Source organism: Glandiceps talaboti, chromosome 10 (assembly GCF_964340395.1).
Source record: "Glandiceps talaboti chromosome 10, keGlaTala1.1, whole genome shotgun sequence".
Lineage (NCBI taxonomy): Eukaryota > Metazoa > Hemichordata > Enteropneusta > Spengelidae > Glandiceps > Glandiceps talaboti.
In genome coordinates, this window is record NC_135558.1 from 14,411,227 (window position 1) to 14,430,999 (window position 19,773).

The following is a 19,773-nucleotide window of genomic DNA, read 5'->3' on the forward strand; positions in this document are numbered from 1 at the left end:
AGCCCCCTCCCCCGTACCATTTTATAAAGTTGCCTCCCTCCTCCCCCGGATAGAAAGCCGGCATTTGTTTATTATCGTCGTAAACCACAGCCTCTTTTACGGCATCTCCAATTTCGCAGTGTTGCGAAAAAAATAAATAAAACAGCTCTAGTTTGCGAGAATGTTAATGTACGAATTCACAAATTATTAGCCACTGGCTCTAATTAGATTCGTTTTATGTATGCCGTCATTCGACCCGAGAAGCGGTGCATTACATTGTAGATCATAGATAGTATTTCCGCACTTGCAAACGTCTTTTTGCGTGAGTAAACAAACGTATACATGATATATATATAGCATTTCAAATTGATAGCTTTATCAGCAAAATTGTCTGTGAAATATTTAATTATCTTGGAGGACTTATTTAGTGGGGAAACTTAGCGATCTGATTCTTCGAGAACATTAAACATTAAACAACAGTTACTGTCTCTACAGATAAGATCTTGTAGAGAGAGAAAAGTTAAACACATGTACCTGCGAGGGGTCTATTAATATCTATGAAACGGAAAACAAGGCTAGGGTTCTTGTGGAAACGGCAGGGTAGGTACAGAGAAATAAAGGTTAGATTTTATATTCAACGCCCGAAGGTTCAATATTGAATCGGAGTTGCGCTCTCTTCAATGCAGTGCCTACAATCAATCCATTGAAAGTAACATCATTTGGACTGACGGAAAATAATAGCAAAATTCGCGAAAATTTATGTCGATTTTTTTTACTGCAAATGTGCGTCAGTTTACTCTTAAGATGTGACCGATCGATTCTGGAACATTGGCGACTCGGACTAACACGCTTAAAGAAATTTAAAGTATTGTAATATGTTTTGGTATCCAGTGTCGTAATTGTAGGCAAGAATGTTACTTAAAACAACAACAAAAAACGTGTATATATACTTTTGCTCCTAAAATATCCAGAACTTATAACACATGTTTCATTCCCCTCGCGGTTTCTGCATGCCCAACTATCTACTCGCAATTTTGTGACCAAGGCCAGAGTGCTCAGTAATATATTTCGAAAATATGCCACGTTCGGGCATCCGTCCCTTTTTTTTCTCTTTTTTTTGGCTTCGCTGTGACAGGTTTGTGAGATAGCGAAACAAATATACGTATCATTCTATATGCTTCTGCAGTGTCAGTATTCGTTTTATCATTAATGTGTAAGCTTAATTTGTAACAACAAAAAACACTCGTGCGAAATGTTGTATGTAGTGCCGTGTATGGACATCAATCTGTCTACATCTACTAGTAAAATTGATATCGTTTCTCAGTTTATTTTCAAATGATTTTTTTAAATACAAGCTTCACTCATTTCTATCTAGTTGCTTTCATTTTTAAAGAAATCGAGTTTATGCCTTCTATACATTGATGATATACAATGATACATGTTATCTAAAATTAATTCTACAGTTTGCATGCTCCTCAAGCCAGTGAACGATTCGTGTTCACGTGACGAAATATTTTTATTTAGAGTAAGCTGGGGGTTCCAAAATTGAGTTTTGTCCACGTAGCTTTATACATTACTGTCATCCATCATGGCGGCGTGCGGGAGGAGAAATGTTTTCGTTTTCTCTCTGTTGATAGCGGTGTGTTTCTTTCATTCATCGTCAGTTTACGGCCAACAACCACACTCACACAGTCATTCCCATGGACACAGCCATGACCATGGACATAGCCACGGACACAGCCACGACCATCACGGGCACAGCCACGACCATCACGGACACAGCCACGACCACCACGGACACAGCCACGACGATCATGGCCATGGACACAGTCACGAGTCGGAACCAGCTCACAGCGATGTCCATACTCCTAAAAAAATGAAGACGCCAGAGAACGATAAGCTTACGATGTGGTTAGAAGCTATTGGTGCGACTCTTTTGATTAGTGCTGCCCCATTCTTTATTCTATTCTTCATTCCTGTTGACAGGAACTCCGCCGAGCATGAATCGTTACTGAAGATTCTCCTCAGTTTTGCATCCGGTGGGTTACTTGGAGATGCGTTCTTGCATCTTATCCCTCACGCAGTTAACCCTCATTCACACGGAGGGGAGGCAGAAGCGCACGGCCACAGTCACGGAGAAAGCAACGGACACTCTCACGCACATGACCATTCGCACGACATGAGCGTAGGCATGTGGGTTCTCTCTGGAATCATTGCTTTCCTGGTCGTGGAGAAATTTGTCCGTTATCTGAAAGGTGGACACGGACATAGCCATTCACACGGACACAGTCATAGTAAACCAAGTGCAGATAGCTCAAAAGGTGAAGTCGTGGCGGAGAAGAAAGAATCTGATACGGAACTGAGACAGAGAAAGAAAACAGACGGCGATGCACTGAAAACTACGGATGATACCGACCAAACTGAGCCAGGTAAGATTTTGATTGTTGTGTCGGTTTGATTTTATATCCGATCAATTATATTATAATGTTTGAGCAATTAATCTTTCACAATTATTCATGTTATGAAATAATGATGAAAAAGACAAATTACTAAGTATTCACGCAATATTAAAGTACCCATATAGATTAGATGAGGGTTTGCAATTTATTTTTGGATTTTTAATTTACAAAACAATTTTATCATAACTATATATTGTACTGTCCAATTTTATCATGGTTTCCCACTTGACAAATCGATGTGAAACAGCATATGCCAAGTCCTTACTTGCAACTCAATAAATTGCAAAATGTATTTAATATCTAAACTGTTCTATAAGTACGACAACAGAACCTTTTTACACATTATTTTTAGCTATTTGCACTCCATTGAGTTACAAACACAGACTTTTCAAGTAGGAAGCCATGATAACATTGTTTTGTGAATTAAAAAAATTGAAAAGAAATCCAAATCCACATCCATATGGCAACTAAAAATTTCAGTTGTTAGTAAATGTTCTGTACACAGGAACACTTGTTCTTCTGCTTGCTAGTAAAAAGCATTACATTATATTCATAATGCACAGTGTACAATATTTTTTTTTATGATTTTGTACTTTTGGGGGACAAGACCTTAGGACGGGATTGACTACAATATTTGTATTCAAACTAGGGTATGAAGGGCTAATGTTAGGTTAGAGATGGGAATTATAGTCTGACTGAAGACTCCAGAGTATTCATGTAACAATAGTATTAGAACATTTACTGTGGAAAGACACTGCTCTGTATGTATATACATGTACATGTATACATGGATGTGCCATTTGTTATCCATTTTCCGAAAACTGTTTCCCCACACCTCTTCACTTTGGCTAATGGAGTAATGAGTGTAGCAGCTTTATTAATATGGTTTAATTTACTATTCAATTTAATGCCCATATTAATGCCCATATATCAACAGTTCAGAAGAGATTTTGATCTTTTTCTGATCTGTCTACATATATAAATTATAATGCCTGTATTTTCTGGTAAAATTACTAAACGTATGTTTAGTGCCATATGGTAACTCAAACTGAAATTTTATATTTGCATGGTTGGGTGTTCATACAACTGTATTTTATGCAGAGTGACCTAAGTACCATTTCTAATTACATTTTGACATTTTATGATTATTTTTATACAATGTCAATTTATTTTTAACATTACAATTGTCTTCTGGTATTGTTAAAATAGGAGACTTGGAGTGGAGGGATTTCCTTGATATTTGATATACATATAATACATTATACATTGCACGAGCCAAGTTGAACAAAAATATGTAATATATACATGTATTCTGGTCATTCTATGTCATGATAACGAGTGTCTCTGTCACCACAACGTGTGTCTACTGGTTTTGCTGTGTTCATGATATGAGTCAAAATGTTCAAAATTACCATTAGATACTTCCCCCAATTTTTCTTTGATATTACTGGCACTGGTGGTATAATTATGTTATTCTCTGATATTTTTCGTCATTCAGCCAGAAAATACTTGTGACCTAAGCGTTGTCACTACTTGTCTAGCGAATCGTAGTGACAAAGGCCCCTTAGGTCAATCGTATTTTCCTTGGCTGAACGAAGAAGAAATATTGGGGATAATAATTGATAATAATAATAATAATAATAATAATAATAATGATAACTTTATTTGTCATGTCTATCATGAAAATTTCGTTGCATTGACAGAAAATAGACAAACTACATATCCACACAGTTTACATTAACTTAAATACATAATCCATGAAAAATAAGTTAGGATTACAATACATATAAATACATACATATATATAATAATTATGTGATCAGATCATTTATCAGTATATTGTAACATCTGCAGCAGGTGATGGTTAAGTATATGGGTACCTTTTAGTTATGCAGCAAATGTTATCCCCCTAAAACATGTCAGCCTGTGCCACTTTGACTTTAATTCGATAAGTTATTGTGGATCCATGTAAGATTGATAATTGCAACTTGTCTAATTACATAATCCACGTGTTTGCTGATGTACAATGTAATTTGTCAGGTCAAAATATTGGTATATGTGTATAGTCAAAATTGAAGAGTATGCTAAACAAGAGCCTGTAACGACATTGAATAGTGATATAACATTCAGCTGCTCTCTCAGAGACAGCTCATTACAACAAATATTAGTGTTATCAAATACATGTGTATCTCATAATTTACCATATTAACCAATATGGCCTATTTGTTTCAGTAAAGTGCCAATATAAAACACACATGTGTAATCATTATTCCGGAAGCACTCCATACATTTCTGTTTGAACACAAAGGAAAAAAAAAAACATTGTCAGTTTGTAAATCAAACAATGTACCAGTATAACACTAACATATGGACAGCTTTTATTGTTATCTGTGTACACGAAATGCAAATCTACATGAAACCCTCAATATTAGTTTGAACAGAAATATATTTGTTTACAAACCCCTTCAAATGTCTACTCATAAATATCCATTATGTATATCTATCCAAATTTTATGGGAATTTTGACTGTTTGAAAATACATAGTTATTTTATATGCATTATATTCAAATTTTATGGTAATTTTATTAATTTGAATGTAAATAGTTAATACATAGAGTAATATTTTAAATTGGTTGTTAATGATACATTTGTGTTAAATAATGAAAATATGAATTAATCTTTGAAATTTATTAATTTTAATGAATCTGAATATTAAACAAAATACAGTTGTTTGTACACTTATTTAATAATGAAAATATGAACTAATCTTGAAAAGTAATTTCGACAATTTTGAATATTCCACAAACCTACACTCTCATTTGATAATAAAAATATGAACCAATGATGAATCTTCAAATTTAGTAATTTTGATGAATTTGAATATTAAACCAATCGATACATTTAATTGTGAAATTATTTGTAAGAGATTCAGAAATGACAATAATTAATAGATCTATGTTAAAATTTGGTAATTTTGATACATTTTAATATTAAACAATACATACCTACAATAACATTCAATTGTTGTGAATGTTGATATAAAAATGATGAAAATATCAATTAATCCTTTCAAGTGTGGTAATGTTAAGGAATACAAATAACATTTTATAATATACAAGTAACAGCAGTATGCCCTGTCTAAGCCACAATTTCTAGTGACGCACCAAAATTTGGTATCCCCATCTCATACTACATGTATGTGGGTGACTCACAAGAAATCCCATTTTTTCTCATTTTGACTCACAACAACAAAATTTGGCTTTCAGTAGAATGCACACTGATTAACAGTGTATATACATGTAGATAGTATCTAAATTAGCAAGTTTTGTGCTATTACATGTAGGTATCCCAAAAACGACATGGATTTCAGTGGAAAGTGTTGCCACAATACTACAACTTTCAGAAGTCGTTGCTTTTTTAAACTTGCTGTTACTCGCTTATTTCTCCTTCAATTTAAATGAAAGTACCACTGATTAAAAGCTCTTCATCTAAGCTTTCAGTTGATATGGATATTTGGTATGTTATCTCTTGTTGTCGATATCAAAAATAAAAATCAGTTGACTATGTTTTGAGCGTGAACGCCGAAGTCGCTACATATACTGTACATACAAAATGTATACAGTATGTTAACATGGTACGAATATAAAAAAAAAATATGCAAATATGATTTTTACAGTCATTTGATTATTGTTGCAGTATTTATATGTCTGTCAAGTAATCTGTACCGTATTTTGCTTAAAGGTCCCAGAATGTGAATTAATTATAGATGTGTCTTTGTTCTCGGATGTTAAAAAGAAGACCCTGGTTAAAGTGCCCTAAGAACTTAAGATGAATTTCTAAATTTTCAGTTGTTAAAAATTAACCTGCTGCATGTTATTAATGATGTATTTGTATTTTATATTTATTGTTTTGCTGAATTTTGTAAAAGGCTTAATAAGCCGGGGGGGGGGGGGGGGGGGGGGGGGGAGTTCTCACAGTATACATGCCTTCTATAATGAACATGTCTTTAAATACTAAATGAAGCAGTATAATGAACAGAAATGATCATATATTAGATAACAAAGAAATAAAAATTGTGCGAAAAATCAGCTTTGTTGATTTCAGCATTATTTATTGAAATGTAATTTTTAGGAAAACCTAAGAAATTGCATAGAATATAGTTTGACTTTATCTAAAAGTAATGTATCCGATATCAAATTAATAAGTCCAATCCTAACTTCAAAAATCACACTATTTTGCTTTAAAATTATTAGATATGAAATTGATAAATTTGCTGTATGAATATGGATGAGTGTAGGAATGGATGAGGGGTGTCCCAATATATCTTTCCCATCTGGATTCTTAATGAAATCATATATTCAAAATGACAATTTTTTATCATGTCCAGGATTCCAATCCCGGGATCTTAACTCGCATGATAGCAATCACTCACATGAAATCACTCTATGGAAATCGAGCATTTGTTAAAGGCACAAAAATTGCCAATGACCCTTCCCATGCATTAAATGTAGTTCATTATTTTGATATGCTTCCCTCGAGTCACAGGTAGAATTTTATCCTGTGATTGGCTCAGTTATGTACCCTCTGCCATCAGAATACTTAACCAGAGAGAATGTAAGAAGTATAAAGGAAGTGTGTGTCTGTAACTCTGTTTTTATGTAGTCTTTTTATACGCAGTTTTCATACTTCTGTTTAGTTTTGTTCTCTGTATTTCAATGTGTAAGATTATATGCATGTTTTTCTGTGGTGTTGCAAGTAGACAAATTTCCCTGTGAAGGATTATAAAGTAATAAAATACATGTAATAAGTAAGTCCCATCTTAAATATTATAAGTGGAGTTTGGTGGCCTAAGGCTGTCAATGATGAAAAGTATTATAATAATTTATATTTTTTGGTAAAACTTTTTTTTTTAAAGGATAAAGAATACAAATGTTATGGACAACGAAAAATAAACAATTCATTTGTAAAATGAAATAACGTAAAAAAGTAACGTAAAAATGATATCTAAAATCAAATCAAATCGAAAAGTAAAATTACATAAAATCAAATGAAATGAAAGTGACATCATAATGAAATGAAATGTAATATCGAAATGACAAGAAAAGTAAAATCAAAATTAAAAGAAAAGAAAAATTAAAATTAAAAACAACAAATGAAATGAAATCAAAAATCAAAACAAAATCAAAATGAAATGAAATGAAAAATAAATTCAAAATAAATGAAAATTGAAAGAAAATTAAATGTAAAAAAGAGAAGAAAAAAAATTTAATTAAAAAATGTAACTTCATGCCTACAATGTAGGGCTGCCAGGCATTTGCTTTGACTTTTTTCCCAGTTTGAAAGATTAAAAAAATGGTTTTGATTTTGTTTTGGTTTAATTTTTTTTTTCGACAAATGAAATTATTTATTTTTCGTTCGATAAGATTTGTATCCTTTCTCTTTAAAAAAGAGTTTCACCTGAAAATATTAACAATTATAACACTTTTCATCATTGGCAGCCTTCTGCCACCATACAATGTAGTGGAGACACAGAGGATTACATCAGATTATTCTTTTGCTCTGAATCAACCTCTTCTATATCTCTGCTAGACATCTATTTTTCACACCTTTTTTTTTCATCACAAACAAAGCTTGTACAATGTATTATTGCAATTTTAGCCTCAAGACCTTTTTAATAAAACAAAAGGTCAGATCAGAATTTTAATCTCATGAAGATCAAAATCTACTAAGTTTCATGATCTGAGCATTAATACTTTAATAAATGCAGAGTTTGATGTCAAAATGATTGTACATATTTCATCAAACTATCAATCATGGGGGGGGGGGGGGTATTCTGACCAACATTCTGGGTTTTTTTGAGACGAAGCAGAATTTTTCAACAATAGTTAACAATTAAAAAGATAAAACTAAATAACATAAAATCCCGGCTTACCTACCCTATTTTTTGAGGCCACGTTATTTGAAACACAATTTTCTTTTTTGCCTAAGCATCAATTTCAATGGATTTTTCAAAGCCTTTGGGTGAAACTTGTATGTCCTGTGAGAATTAGACTTTAACCCTAGACACATGAGAAAATTTGACTAGCTGTAAGCATGTGAATGTTAGCTGCCAGTCATGTTCTGTCTATGATAGAGGGCGCTGTTTGTTATGTTTGACCTAGAGAGATGACTGTGTTTGCAAATACTGTAAATAACCAACTTCCTTACTTCATTTGTTTTCTTCATTTTAGAATCAGAAGAAGGTGACATCAAGGTAGCGGGATATCTTAATTTAGCTGCTGACTTCACTCACAACTTCACTGATGGATTGGCTATTGGAGCATCGTTCCTTGTCGGCCGTAATTTGGGCATCATCACAACTATCACGATTCTCTTGCACGAAGTGCCACACGAGATTGGAGATTTTGCCATCCTAGTTCAGTCTGGATGTTCTAAGAGAAAGGTAAGAGGAGGCTGCATATGCTACATTTCAAGATAGCCACCATGCAGACATCAAAACGTTGGCATCTGCGTGTCTGTGTCTCGTTGTTTTATGTGTAGATGGTTTATTTCATTCAGACTAAATGTAGCAAGAAATTGCAAATTGCCATCTTGCTATCTTAAAGTATTGGATGTGCAGTTTCTTATTGATTACTACATACAAATGTAGTTGTATCAAACAGAGCCTGTGAACGCTAATATTACAGATTTGGTAGTTGTAATAAGATGTTTAATCGTTTAGTATGTGTCTTCGAACACTGCAAATATCGAGCACTGTAAGGTATAGATATGTGCTAGTAGCAGCTACCCTTATGCAAATTTCATTTACATCATACATGTGCATATATATATATATATATATATATATATATATAGTTAGATCACCTTGTGACCCCCCCCCCCCCCATTTTATCTGTAATATTCAAGTATTTTCCAAAGTTGAAGTCTGTATTTTTGTTTGACCTTAATTATTTTTTGTGTTGTAGGCAATGTTTTTACAGTTGTTGACAGCCACAGGAGCACTGTCTGGTTGTATATGCGGTCTGCTAGCAGAGGGAACTGGTGACGCTGCAACGTTATGGATTCTGCCATTTACAGCAGGGGGGTTCATTTACATTGCCACAGTGTCTGTTATTCCTGAGCTTTTAGAGGATTGCAAACCATGGCAAACAGTGAAGGAAATAACAGCCATGCTAGTTGGTGTATGGCTAATGGTTCTTATAGCAAAGTATGAGTAAATCTAGTTATTATCCCCCCCCCTCCCCACCCCATACCCTTTGACAATACTCTGACCATTGATGGCGCTCTTTACACTACAACTGCCACATTTTAGGTTGGCCATGAGGTGATACACCACATAGCCAAAAAAAAATATTTTCGACAAAAAAAAAAATATTGAATGTCTCTAAAGAGAATGTGGAAGAATATGTTATGATAAATGAAAAACAGTACTGTAGTAAATTGTTTGATTGTTGCAGTAGTGTAGTTGTACAGCAGTGTGTTTGTCCTCTCATACGTGATATAATGGTATATTTTGCTGTGGGTCAAAATTATCAATATGATTTTCATGTACATACACATGTACAAATGTACATGTAGTAAGGGATAGGAGCGGCCATATTGGATTTTTCACTGCAAATTTTACAGTGCAACATAATGAGATGTCAGGGATCAATGATATAGAGGGCACATAAGCTTCTGTGTAGTGTTACTGGTAAACTATCTCCGTTCATTTGTATTGGTCGATTGTGTCAAGTAAAACTGATATCAGCAGTGGCCATATTGGATTTTTTTTACTGTTGTGGGCAAATGAAAGCTCAATCATGTGCATTTTATTGTTCGATAATGTACAACATACTTATCACTTTTGGGAAGGAATAAAATATTATTGTTATATGGTTTACCCAGCATCTCTGATGTCAGTAGACTCACAACTTGGGCAAAAAGAAATTCTGTGTACAATGTATATGTTTACACTGTGTAGTCGGACATGATTGTACATTGCTATATTGTTCACAAGTTGTTGCATTTAGTGACCAATCAGATAACAAATATGGCCACCAGTGGTGGCAATCTGATTAAAATCTGATGTGGTGAAAGCAGCTAGATGCTTTATTTACCTCAAGTTCCACCATTTTGTGTCGTTTGTTTTGTTCCGAGTGATCGCCGCCTACGATAGAAATAGATGTAAATAAAGCATCTAGCCGCTTTCACCACATCAGATTTTAATCAGATTGCAGTGGTGACAGTGATATATTACATGTATGGGTATTCAGGTCTAGGAGCTTGCTCCGAGAGTGTCATCAATGGTCAGAGTTTGACCCCTGGCATATAGGATTTTAATGAATTGTAGTGTTAAGTTTATTTTTAGCGGGAACTCACCCAACTAATTCCTTACATGTACTTTAGAACTTAGCCTGAACCTTTGTATTTGTGGATTTTGACTAGACACTCTAAACAAAAGCTTAGACTTTTGGTTATAGTTTTGTTTTGACAATTTCCACATAGGAAAGGCTCAACCCCACTTAGATACATGTATGGCTAAGTTCATCATGATATCTGTCCCTTTCTGATTGGCGGATTCTGTCGTTCGACAGAGATCCTGTCGCAGAGCTCCAACCTCCACGTTGATAATCATGCGGTGATGCCCCTGACATCATCTGACTCAATTGGGTAGATTTAAAACTTATTATAAATGCATGCCCATTGTCTGGCCTACGCTTCATTCATATAAATATTGAGTTAAGTCTAAGCATTTGTTGAGAAGGCCTAGTCCAGATCACACCTGTGTGGAGGTCTTTGCTAAGTATAACTTTACCTATCCTTTTGTGATACTGTAGAGTATTTTATTTTCAAATCAAAGAGTTTTTATCACTGAAAAAAAAAATCACTATTTTGTTGTATTTGTTTTCATATATTTAAGAAGAGAGAGACAAAAGAAAGTTTCTATAAAAAAAATGACATGGGTTATTTAAGCAGAAAAGGGACCTGAAAATTATCAATTTTGAAAATAAAGAATTCTACAAGTACATGGGTTTTTGTCACTTTTTTATGTTAATGACTTTTTTTTATAGCTGCACTAGCTGTTACTGGATTGTTATTGTGTTGACCAGATGGTCAACAATATAATATTTACAAGAAATTATTGACATACCGAAAATTAGCCGCTGTGCATGTTGATAAGAAGTCAGTGTTATCCATAGTTAGGGACCGTCGCACAATGTCACACAAGCTCAATAAACGAACCCTCTTCCCCTAAACGAACATTCACAAGTGCGACATAATACGATTATATATGATGTAAACCATGATGAAATTGTAGCGGTCATACCACTTCGATTGATGCAATGTAAAAACAGGATTTCCAACATTATGAACCTGTTTACTGACATGATGGTAAACACAATCAAAATAACTGTAAACCCAGCACTGTGTCTCACATTTAAAAGTAAATTTTTTATTAACTTATCAACAGCTCAGTAGTAAATAGAGATCGAAGCTTTTATCATTGAAGGTGTAAAAGTTTTCAAAACTTGGTTAGAAGTGTGGAAATGAAGTTCATCAATCACATTGACACCAGATCCCCTCCCCCCCCTAAATGAACGAAGTTTGCTTATTGAGCTTGTGTGACATTGTGCGACCATCCCTTCATATATCAAGAGTTGTTAATTGTCATGCTAGGGGTGCTTATAGGATGGGGACCCAAAAACCACTTTGATTGGATGTACTCTACATGCACCATATATGTACCGCTACACAAATATGTTAACCCACAGGTGATTCAATACTGTACAGACTGTATGATACTATGAGTAGATCATAATATTGATTTCAAAACACATTCCAGTTACAGCTAGTGCAGCTTTACAGGAATTTTGTATGGCAAGTTTCAGTATGCGAAGTAGCGGTGGATTTTCAGTTTATGCCATCAGAGATGGAGTACTTACTTTGATTTGTCTTTCCTTTGCAGTATTTTTTGCTAAAAACTGAAATATGGGAGAGAGAGAGAGAGAGAGAGAGAGAGAGAGAGAAATGTCAAATTCATTATCTTTTTGTTGAGTTACAATCAGTTGTCACAATTTGTCAGAAATGTGTGATAAGTGTACTACATGTATAAAGGTACTGATGCAGTATCTTGTGTAATGGTGTGGCAGTCACCAGAAGGCTACAACTTTTTGAAAAACCTCGAAAAAAAATCCTTTAAAATATAGGTAACACAACTCATAACAAATGTACAGTAGCATGTGGTAAAACTTGGATATCGTGAGTTTGGTTCTGTGCTGTCGTATACATCTGGAGTTATTACATGAAGAAGTTTGCAATGATCAACTTGTGATGTTAAGTCATGTTATTTAAAATGAGGTTGAAAATGATACATGTCATCCAGTATGTAAATCAATGCTCTTTGGTAGGGCTCTTTGCAGGCTATGTAAAACCATGACTGTTATCCTTTTAAAATTTTGAAATAGAGCTAAGTACAAATTAATATACTTGAAAGTATCATATTTTCCACTTCCTCCCCAGAACAAAATGCTGTTCCTGGCATGAATAATACAGTAAACATTGGTACTATCAATCTGATTAAAATCCGATGTGGTGAAAGCGGCTAGATGTCCTTATTTACCTCTATTCATCGTGTTGTGACGTTTTTTTTGTTCGGAGTGATCGCCGCCTTCCCACAGGCGGCGATTACTCCGAACAAAACAAACGTCACAACACGATGAATAGAGGTAAATAAGGACATCTAGCCGCTTTCACCACATCGGATTTTAATCAGATTGCGGTACTATGGCACTGACCCTAGTTTTAACTCATTTAATCCAAACAATGCATAATTATAAACCAGCATGAAACTGGTTAATTATGCAATTTTGGGAGTGCTCAAAATTGGTAATTATGATAGAAATGTTCATCCTCGATCAACAACTGGCTCTAATTTCAGTTTGAGCACTGTTGACATATTAAGAAGAGATTTGTTTGGCCATAAATTGGGAAATGACTGATATGCATATTATCATAAGGTTGTTAAATTGTCCAAGTATATATGAGTTGATTTAATTGTATGATAAGACAGGTGGCGTTTGAATACCATTCTCTTAGTGAAGTTGTTTACTAATGCCTTTGGAAAATGCGCCATGCTCAGACAATTACCCACGTCACCAGTGCTTCATTAAGGAGGGAAACATAGCAATGTGATTCATTAAACAAATGTTTCCAAAAACAAAACAAAACAGGTACATGTATTGAAAAAGGTATTTATGTTTTCGCTATTAAGTGTTAAGTAGTGTATCGTGTCACATGTATTTTATGTTTTAGTGAAATGTAACCATAAAAGTAAATTTGCATCCTGCACTACTAATGAGAAAAACTTGAGACTATTACAGCCAAAATGATGTCGGCTTGGTGTTTCACTCATGGGGCGTGATATTAAATACACACCCTCAGACAACTTCTTATGCAAAAGAAACAATTACATACTAGGTGTCATGCACAGAGGGATGTAGAAGTAGTCAAGTTGAAATGTTGATTATCAGTTAGAAAATAAACAATTACAGCCATTAAAATCATCAAGTCCATGTGTAATCTTTTTCATTAGAAGCCTGTTTTCACTGAAATAATAGCAATGCTTATCAGTGTTCAATGTGATTGAAGGATCCTGCCGTGTTTATTGGGTCTCTGTTATTGTTTAGTCTAGAGTTGAAATATGTCTATTGTTGTGTCAAAAACGTAATATCCCATGAGTGAAACACCAAGCCTACACCATTTTAGCTGTAATGTCCCATGAGTGAAACACCAAGCCTACACCATTTAAGCTGTAATACAACAGTGGAAACCAAGGTTTCAGCTGAAAAGATAAGACACAAACTAGCCTACTGTTGTGGCATTTTGATATAAGCTATTGAAAGAACGTTGATTTAATTGTACTCACAGTAGGGTGTCGTTTCATAATGACTATCACGAACTTGAAGTGTACACCTTAAATGACTTCCAAGTGTTTACAGGGTGACTATACCCACACAACAAATTTAAAGACATCACAACTATTCACTTGTGTACTCTACCATATATGAACAGCAGTTGTTTTAGATTGTGTCTATCTCAGTAAGCTTGAAGCTCAATTTCTGCATGCAGTAACATTCTACTTCATAAAAAGCACAAAATGTGTTTAAAAAGAACACGGCTCCAGAAAATAAAGATATTTTCATAAACTTCCAGTTCTGGTCTGACTATCTGAAGGTAATAAGCACTTTCATAATGACTATCACGTGCATACGTCTGCTAACTCCCATGAGGAAAGTTTATTTAGGACTACCGATACTACACAGCTGGTCGGGAAAGTGTATGAATCGCCTTTGTTAACTAGTTTGACTAAATTGATTGAACAGATAGATTTCATTCATAAAACTTGACAGGATGTTTTGCAAACAGCAGGACACCACTTCCCATTAAAAGCCATTCCAAAGATAAGGTTGGGTGAAGCAATCATTTTCACTGAGGTAAAGAACTATATGTATGAAGGTGAAATAGGGTTTCAATTTGGTGTTCTGTGGTAATCACGCAAATCATGAAATTACGCTTCAGAACCCAAAGTTTAACAAAGTACATTCATTTCCTGGAGTCATGTTTCCCTTTAAAGGAAGAGTCCACTCTGTTTCTGCCTTTGGTAAGCTTACATTTATATTAAGTACTATGTGAATTTTGTATTTACTTAGTCACAAATTTTGCAAAGAAGCTCTTACATGTGTCCAGCCATTTTCGAAATTACTTGCATGGGTTTATGGGAAAAACCATTGTTGATGACATCTCGGTTCAACCATTTCCTTTTCTTTCATATTTAACAAATCAAGTACATTAGGCAGTTTATGACGTCATCACATGAGGACTTCCCATAAGCCCCTGCTGGAAATATCCAAATGGCTGAACATATATGTCAAGTGCAGTAGGGTAGGGTGTCTTAACAGATTTCAAAGTTGACAGGGTGATATTTGATCACCCAACATTATGAGGGCAGTAATCAATACTAGTGTACTAAAGGCAGAAACATGTGACTGGACTTCTCCTTCAACACAGAATATCTGTATATATTAATGGACAAAAACTTGTGTGCATTTACAGCTAATTATTCACCATTTTAATTAAAGCCCACTAGCTGTATACTTGGACCTACATTATTTATATTAGTTTCGACTTACTTTGCATAATTGTGCTGAGGTGAAGCCATATGCAACAAGTTTATAATTTGTAGGCAATATATGTGTTCCTCTGTCGTGGCTTTTCTTGGATATCAAGTTCATGTCCTCTGTACTGACTAAATTCAGATAAGTCTTACGTGTAATAAGAACGTAGATTTTGATGCATTTGTCAACATTTTTCAAAGGGTAGTATGTTCAAGATTTACAGCTATTGGGGCATGCGCATTAAACCATTTGTCACGTAATTTGCATACCTTATGTCGACTGTATAGATACGTACATGTCGTGTCGCTCCGCCCTCACCGGCCTGCTCGCGAAAGGGGGTTGACTGATGTATGAGTTTGTCCCGTCACGACGTACCTTTATATAAACTACATTTTGCATTGCACTTCCATAATAGCAATAGTGTGTATTTACATCAGAAAGGTGCGTTGGTGTGGCATTTTACTGATTGGACATGACATTTTATACCAAGAATATATGGAAACTCTGGTTGTGCGACACCAGGACAACCTGTGACAACGCCACTGTGGTGCTCGAGTTTAAACTTTCCAAATTATCCTTAATTTCCCCTATTATCATAAACCATGTTTCTTGAGGTGTATGATTTTATCTTTCCTTAAAAAATCTCCATTCGGCCGGAAAACTCACTACCTACAACTTTGTCACTACTTGTCTTGCGCCTCGTAGTGACACGGCCCATAGCATATGACCACACTTACTTTCCGTGGCAAGCGGCCGCGGGAGAAGAAAAATATTAGGGCATAATAGCTAATAATTCTACGAACAGATAACTTTGAACCAAAATAAACGATTTTAGAGGTAACAGGCACAGTTAATAGAATTCATTTCAGAAGATCTAGAAGCACGTTTCGGCTTCTGCACTGTAAAAGAACAGCAATGCTTATCACTTGTCGATGTCGCTAGACATAGAATTTTCCCGCCAATTATAATACAATTTACCCACAATGCTCTCTGATTTGTACTGTCGGACCATATATAATACTATCATGGAAGTCAGACAAATCCAACCTGTATAAAGGATTTTGTAAAGACATTGATATATGCAAAACATAGAATTGCCACTCATGGGTTTCTAAGGAAAATATATGCACATGTTATGGACGATTCCGTCAAAGATATTAATTTCTCTGATTAGGCATAACAAAAGAAATTTACATATATATTAAAATTTCATACAAACTGACTACCTAAGGTGATGATATTGTGACACTGAAAAAATATTTTATTCACAGCTCGCGTTATTAATTTGATTTAATTCTTGGGAGCATTTTTATACAACAATTTCCTTTTGATTTGGTTTTGCGGTTACATTTTATTTAAACATATATTTAAAGTGCTCATATAGATGACAAATGGGTATTTTATTTTATTTTTTGTTATTGCCTAACACAACTCTACTAATTATAAGTTGTCCAACTTGAAAAAAAAAGTGAAACAGTATCTACCAAATCTATAGCAAGCCGTTCAGGCCAAAAGTATTATTTTATTTTAGCTATAGTATTTATATTTTTCGTAGTTACAAACTAATTTTAACTGTTTATGCATAGTTTTTCGATGGAATCCACACTTTTATTCCGTGTTAACATTATTCAATTCAAACAAGTTTTCATTTACTTGAGATTATTGTTTTATTTTTCGTCAAACCAGAATTTTTTATAAAATTGAAAGTCAAAATATTTTGTTGTTGTTACAGTTATATATATAACAAAGCAAACATATTTTGATGTTTTGTAATGAGTTACAAACAAGGATTTACTATCTGTTATTTCACATGGTTATGTTTTTCAGGTATAAAACACGGTAGAGTTTTTTTATGAATTAAAAAATCCATTCATTTAAATTTGTCGTTGAGAAATGTGGATTGTTGAGGAAGTTGTGAAATATACGGAACCTCTATGCATACTATTCAGAAAGGGTAGTGGGTAAGATAGTTTATTTGGTGCCTCTGTTAACGTTACTGCTAGTCTGTAGTCAAAACGTGTCTTTAAAAGGTATCTTTTATGCAAATTACGCTATTAATGAAAAGCCTGGAGTGTAATGACTGTAAGACGCTACATCATGTCGCTCCGGCCTGCTCTAGTGAAAGGAGTTGTTCAATGTGTGATAAGGGTACCCTGTCAATGCGTCCTTTACATGCATGAAACGCCACACCAACCTTGTTTCTGTTGTATATCTCACCCGTTGTTGATGCAAAACCTACTGCAACTCATTTCATCTGGTTACTTAGCCGCAATAATTGTAACATTGGTGTTTTGGGGGGTTTTCTATTGTTCCGGAGTTATTTTTGCCGGAACAATAAAAAGTTCAAAAAATAACTTAACACCACAATTATTGGAGCTACCAGTTACACATTCTGAAAGATAAGTAAGTGTATGGTTTGTGTTTACCAATCGCATCCTTTCACAAAATGATGCATGATGGGCATTATTTAAAATTAATAACCACTCATCTCTGTTGTTCATTGCAGTTGTGACGTCACCTACTACTACTATACCGTAATGACGTTAAATTCTGTTGGTTTTGTAGAGATTGTCCCTAATGCGTAATCGGAGCATTATGCATTCTCACGTTTACGTACACGTTTTGTCCCATAGATATCGAAAATGATGACGTCAGTATGCAAATATGCAAATATTACACTACAAAGCAGAAACTCATAGACTATCACTTAGCTCATTCTATGTAAATGATTTGTATTATGTAAGCGTGGGCGAAACCATTGGAAATTTAAATTTAATGAAAGTCTTATATCATGATATAATTTATACAAAAACATTTGTATATTAATTTATGGGTTCATGATTGTAACAATGAAAACAAGGTCTTTATTTGGGAGTTATATTTTTTATTAGGACGGGGTATCAGGCAAGGAGACCCTCTCTCTCTCCACTTCTTTGTATTTTGGTGTTAGAGAAATGGTTCATTTTCTATCAAGTCATACACATGATACAAAGGACATACAAGTCCCAGGTTTTGTGAAGCTAAAGAATTCCAATTCAAACTCCTACATACTATATATATACAAATCAACAACGTCATCATTTTAATCCAACAAAATACTCAATAAATATTTGTGGAATTTGTCACGAAGAACCAGGAACATTAAATTGTAAGGGTGCAAATGCTCCCTGGGGTGAAATTATATTAATGTTACAGTAATAGGTATATCACAAAATTAGTTGTCATTTGCTTCTAAGCTTTGCATGATTCTAGGTGACCCAAATGAAAAAAAAATGATTATGAATTTTATTTCTCGTATACATATCTATTTGATGAAATTGAAAGAACAGAAACCATTCCTCAAGTGTTTATCACTATGTAACATTTATTATATTGAATTATTCATTCCAAGGCAAATGTAAAGGTTGAACAGATTTTCGTCTGATCATTAAATGAAGTGGCTACTTTTGTGTAGATTTGTACAGAAATGAAACCAGTGAATTTGTTTACTTTAAATTAGAAGGTTTCTTTAAGCAAGTTATATTTTTCTTTCTGTATATTTTCCCTCCTTTTTGCGACTTTTTTTTCTCAGTTTTGTAATGTGGAGGTGCATTTCTTCTGGAAATAAAATACTTTTAAAAAAGCATAAAAGTGACCAAAAAAAACTAAATCAAAGTATAGGCAAATACAAACTGTAGCCATCCACTATGACGTGATGTCACTAAATTTATTACTGCTTCTTCTCTTAATAACATTGCTATTCTAAAGTATATATCTACGAGTTCAGTTTGGTCGAGACCAAACAGTTATCATTTGTGTGTACGTATGCACGTGTGTGTGTGTGTGTGTGTGTGTGTGTGTGATAAATACATATATATCTATATCTATCAATCTATATATCTATATATGTATATCTATATATGTATATGGCTTTTTGACATACATTATTACCAAGTTCATGTCTCGGCACTCTCAATAGCTAGTAGAGTAGTAAATTCAGATACATGTAATGAAGAACTATTTCAGGTTTGATGCCTTTTTTCAACACATTGTAAGAAGGAAATAACGTCCAAGAGTTAGAGCTACTCAGGCTATTATGTTTATTTGTCACGTAAATTGCATGGTTTTTTGTGTGGACTGAGGTTGACCGATGTATGAGGGCGCCCTGTCACGGCGTACCCTACCCTTGAGGGCGCACC

The 19,773-nt window shown here is 34.3% G+C and overlaps 2 protein-coding genes across 2 annotated transcripts in view; one reads left to right on the forward strand and one right to left on the reverse strand.

The window, feature by feature from the left end:
- Window positions 1-19,773, reverse strand: part of LOC144441436 (TNF receptor-associated factor 2-like) — a 311,144-nt gene that overhangs the window by 52,468 nt on the left and 238,903 nt on the right. The gene's annotated exons all lie outside the window — the stretch shown is intronic.
- Window positions 1,547-19,030, forward strand: LOC144440926 (zinc transporter Slc39a7-like). The gene is made up of 4 exons (XM_078130391.1): window positions 1,547-2,408; window positions 8,669-8,880; window positions 9,404-9,645; window positions 18,102-19,030. Exons 1-4 carry the CDS (start codon window positions 1,568-1,570, stop codon window positions 18,178-18,180), a joined length of 1,374 nt encoding a protein of 457 aa, XP_077986517.1. The 5' UTR covers window positions 1,547-1,567; the 3' UTR covers window positions 18,181-19,030.

What these genes read in the sequence shown, in the direction of transcription:
- LOC144440926 (XM_078130391.1), top strand. Translation starts at nt 1,568, where the DNA reads ATGGCGGCGTGCGGGAGGAGAAATGTTTTCGTTTTCTCTCTGTTGATA. An exon ending in TACCGACCAAACTGAGCCAG is followed by an intron (nt 2,409 to 8,668) that starts GTAAGATTTTGA and finishes TCTTCATTTTAG; the next exon opens with AATCAGAAGAAGGTGACATC. An exon ending in CTAATGGTTCTTATAGCAAA is followed by an intron (nt 9,646 to 18,101) that starts GTATGAGTAAAT and finishes TGTTCATTGCAG; the next exon opens with TTGTGACGTCACCTACTACT.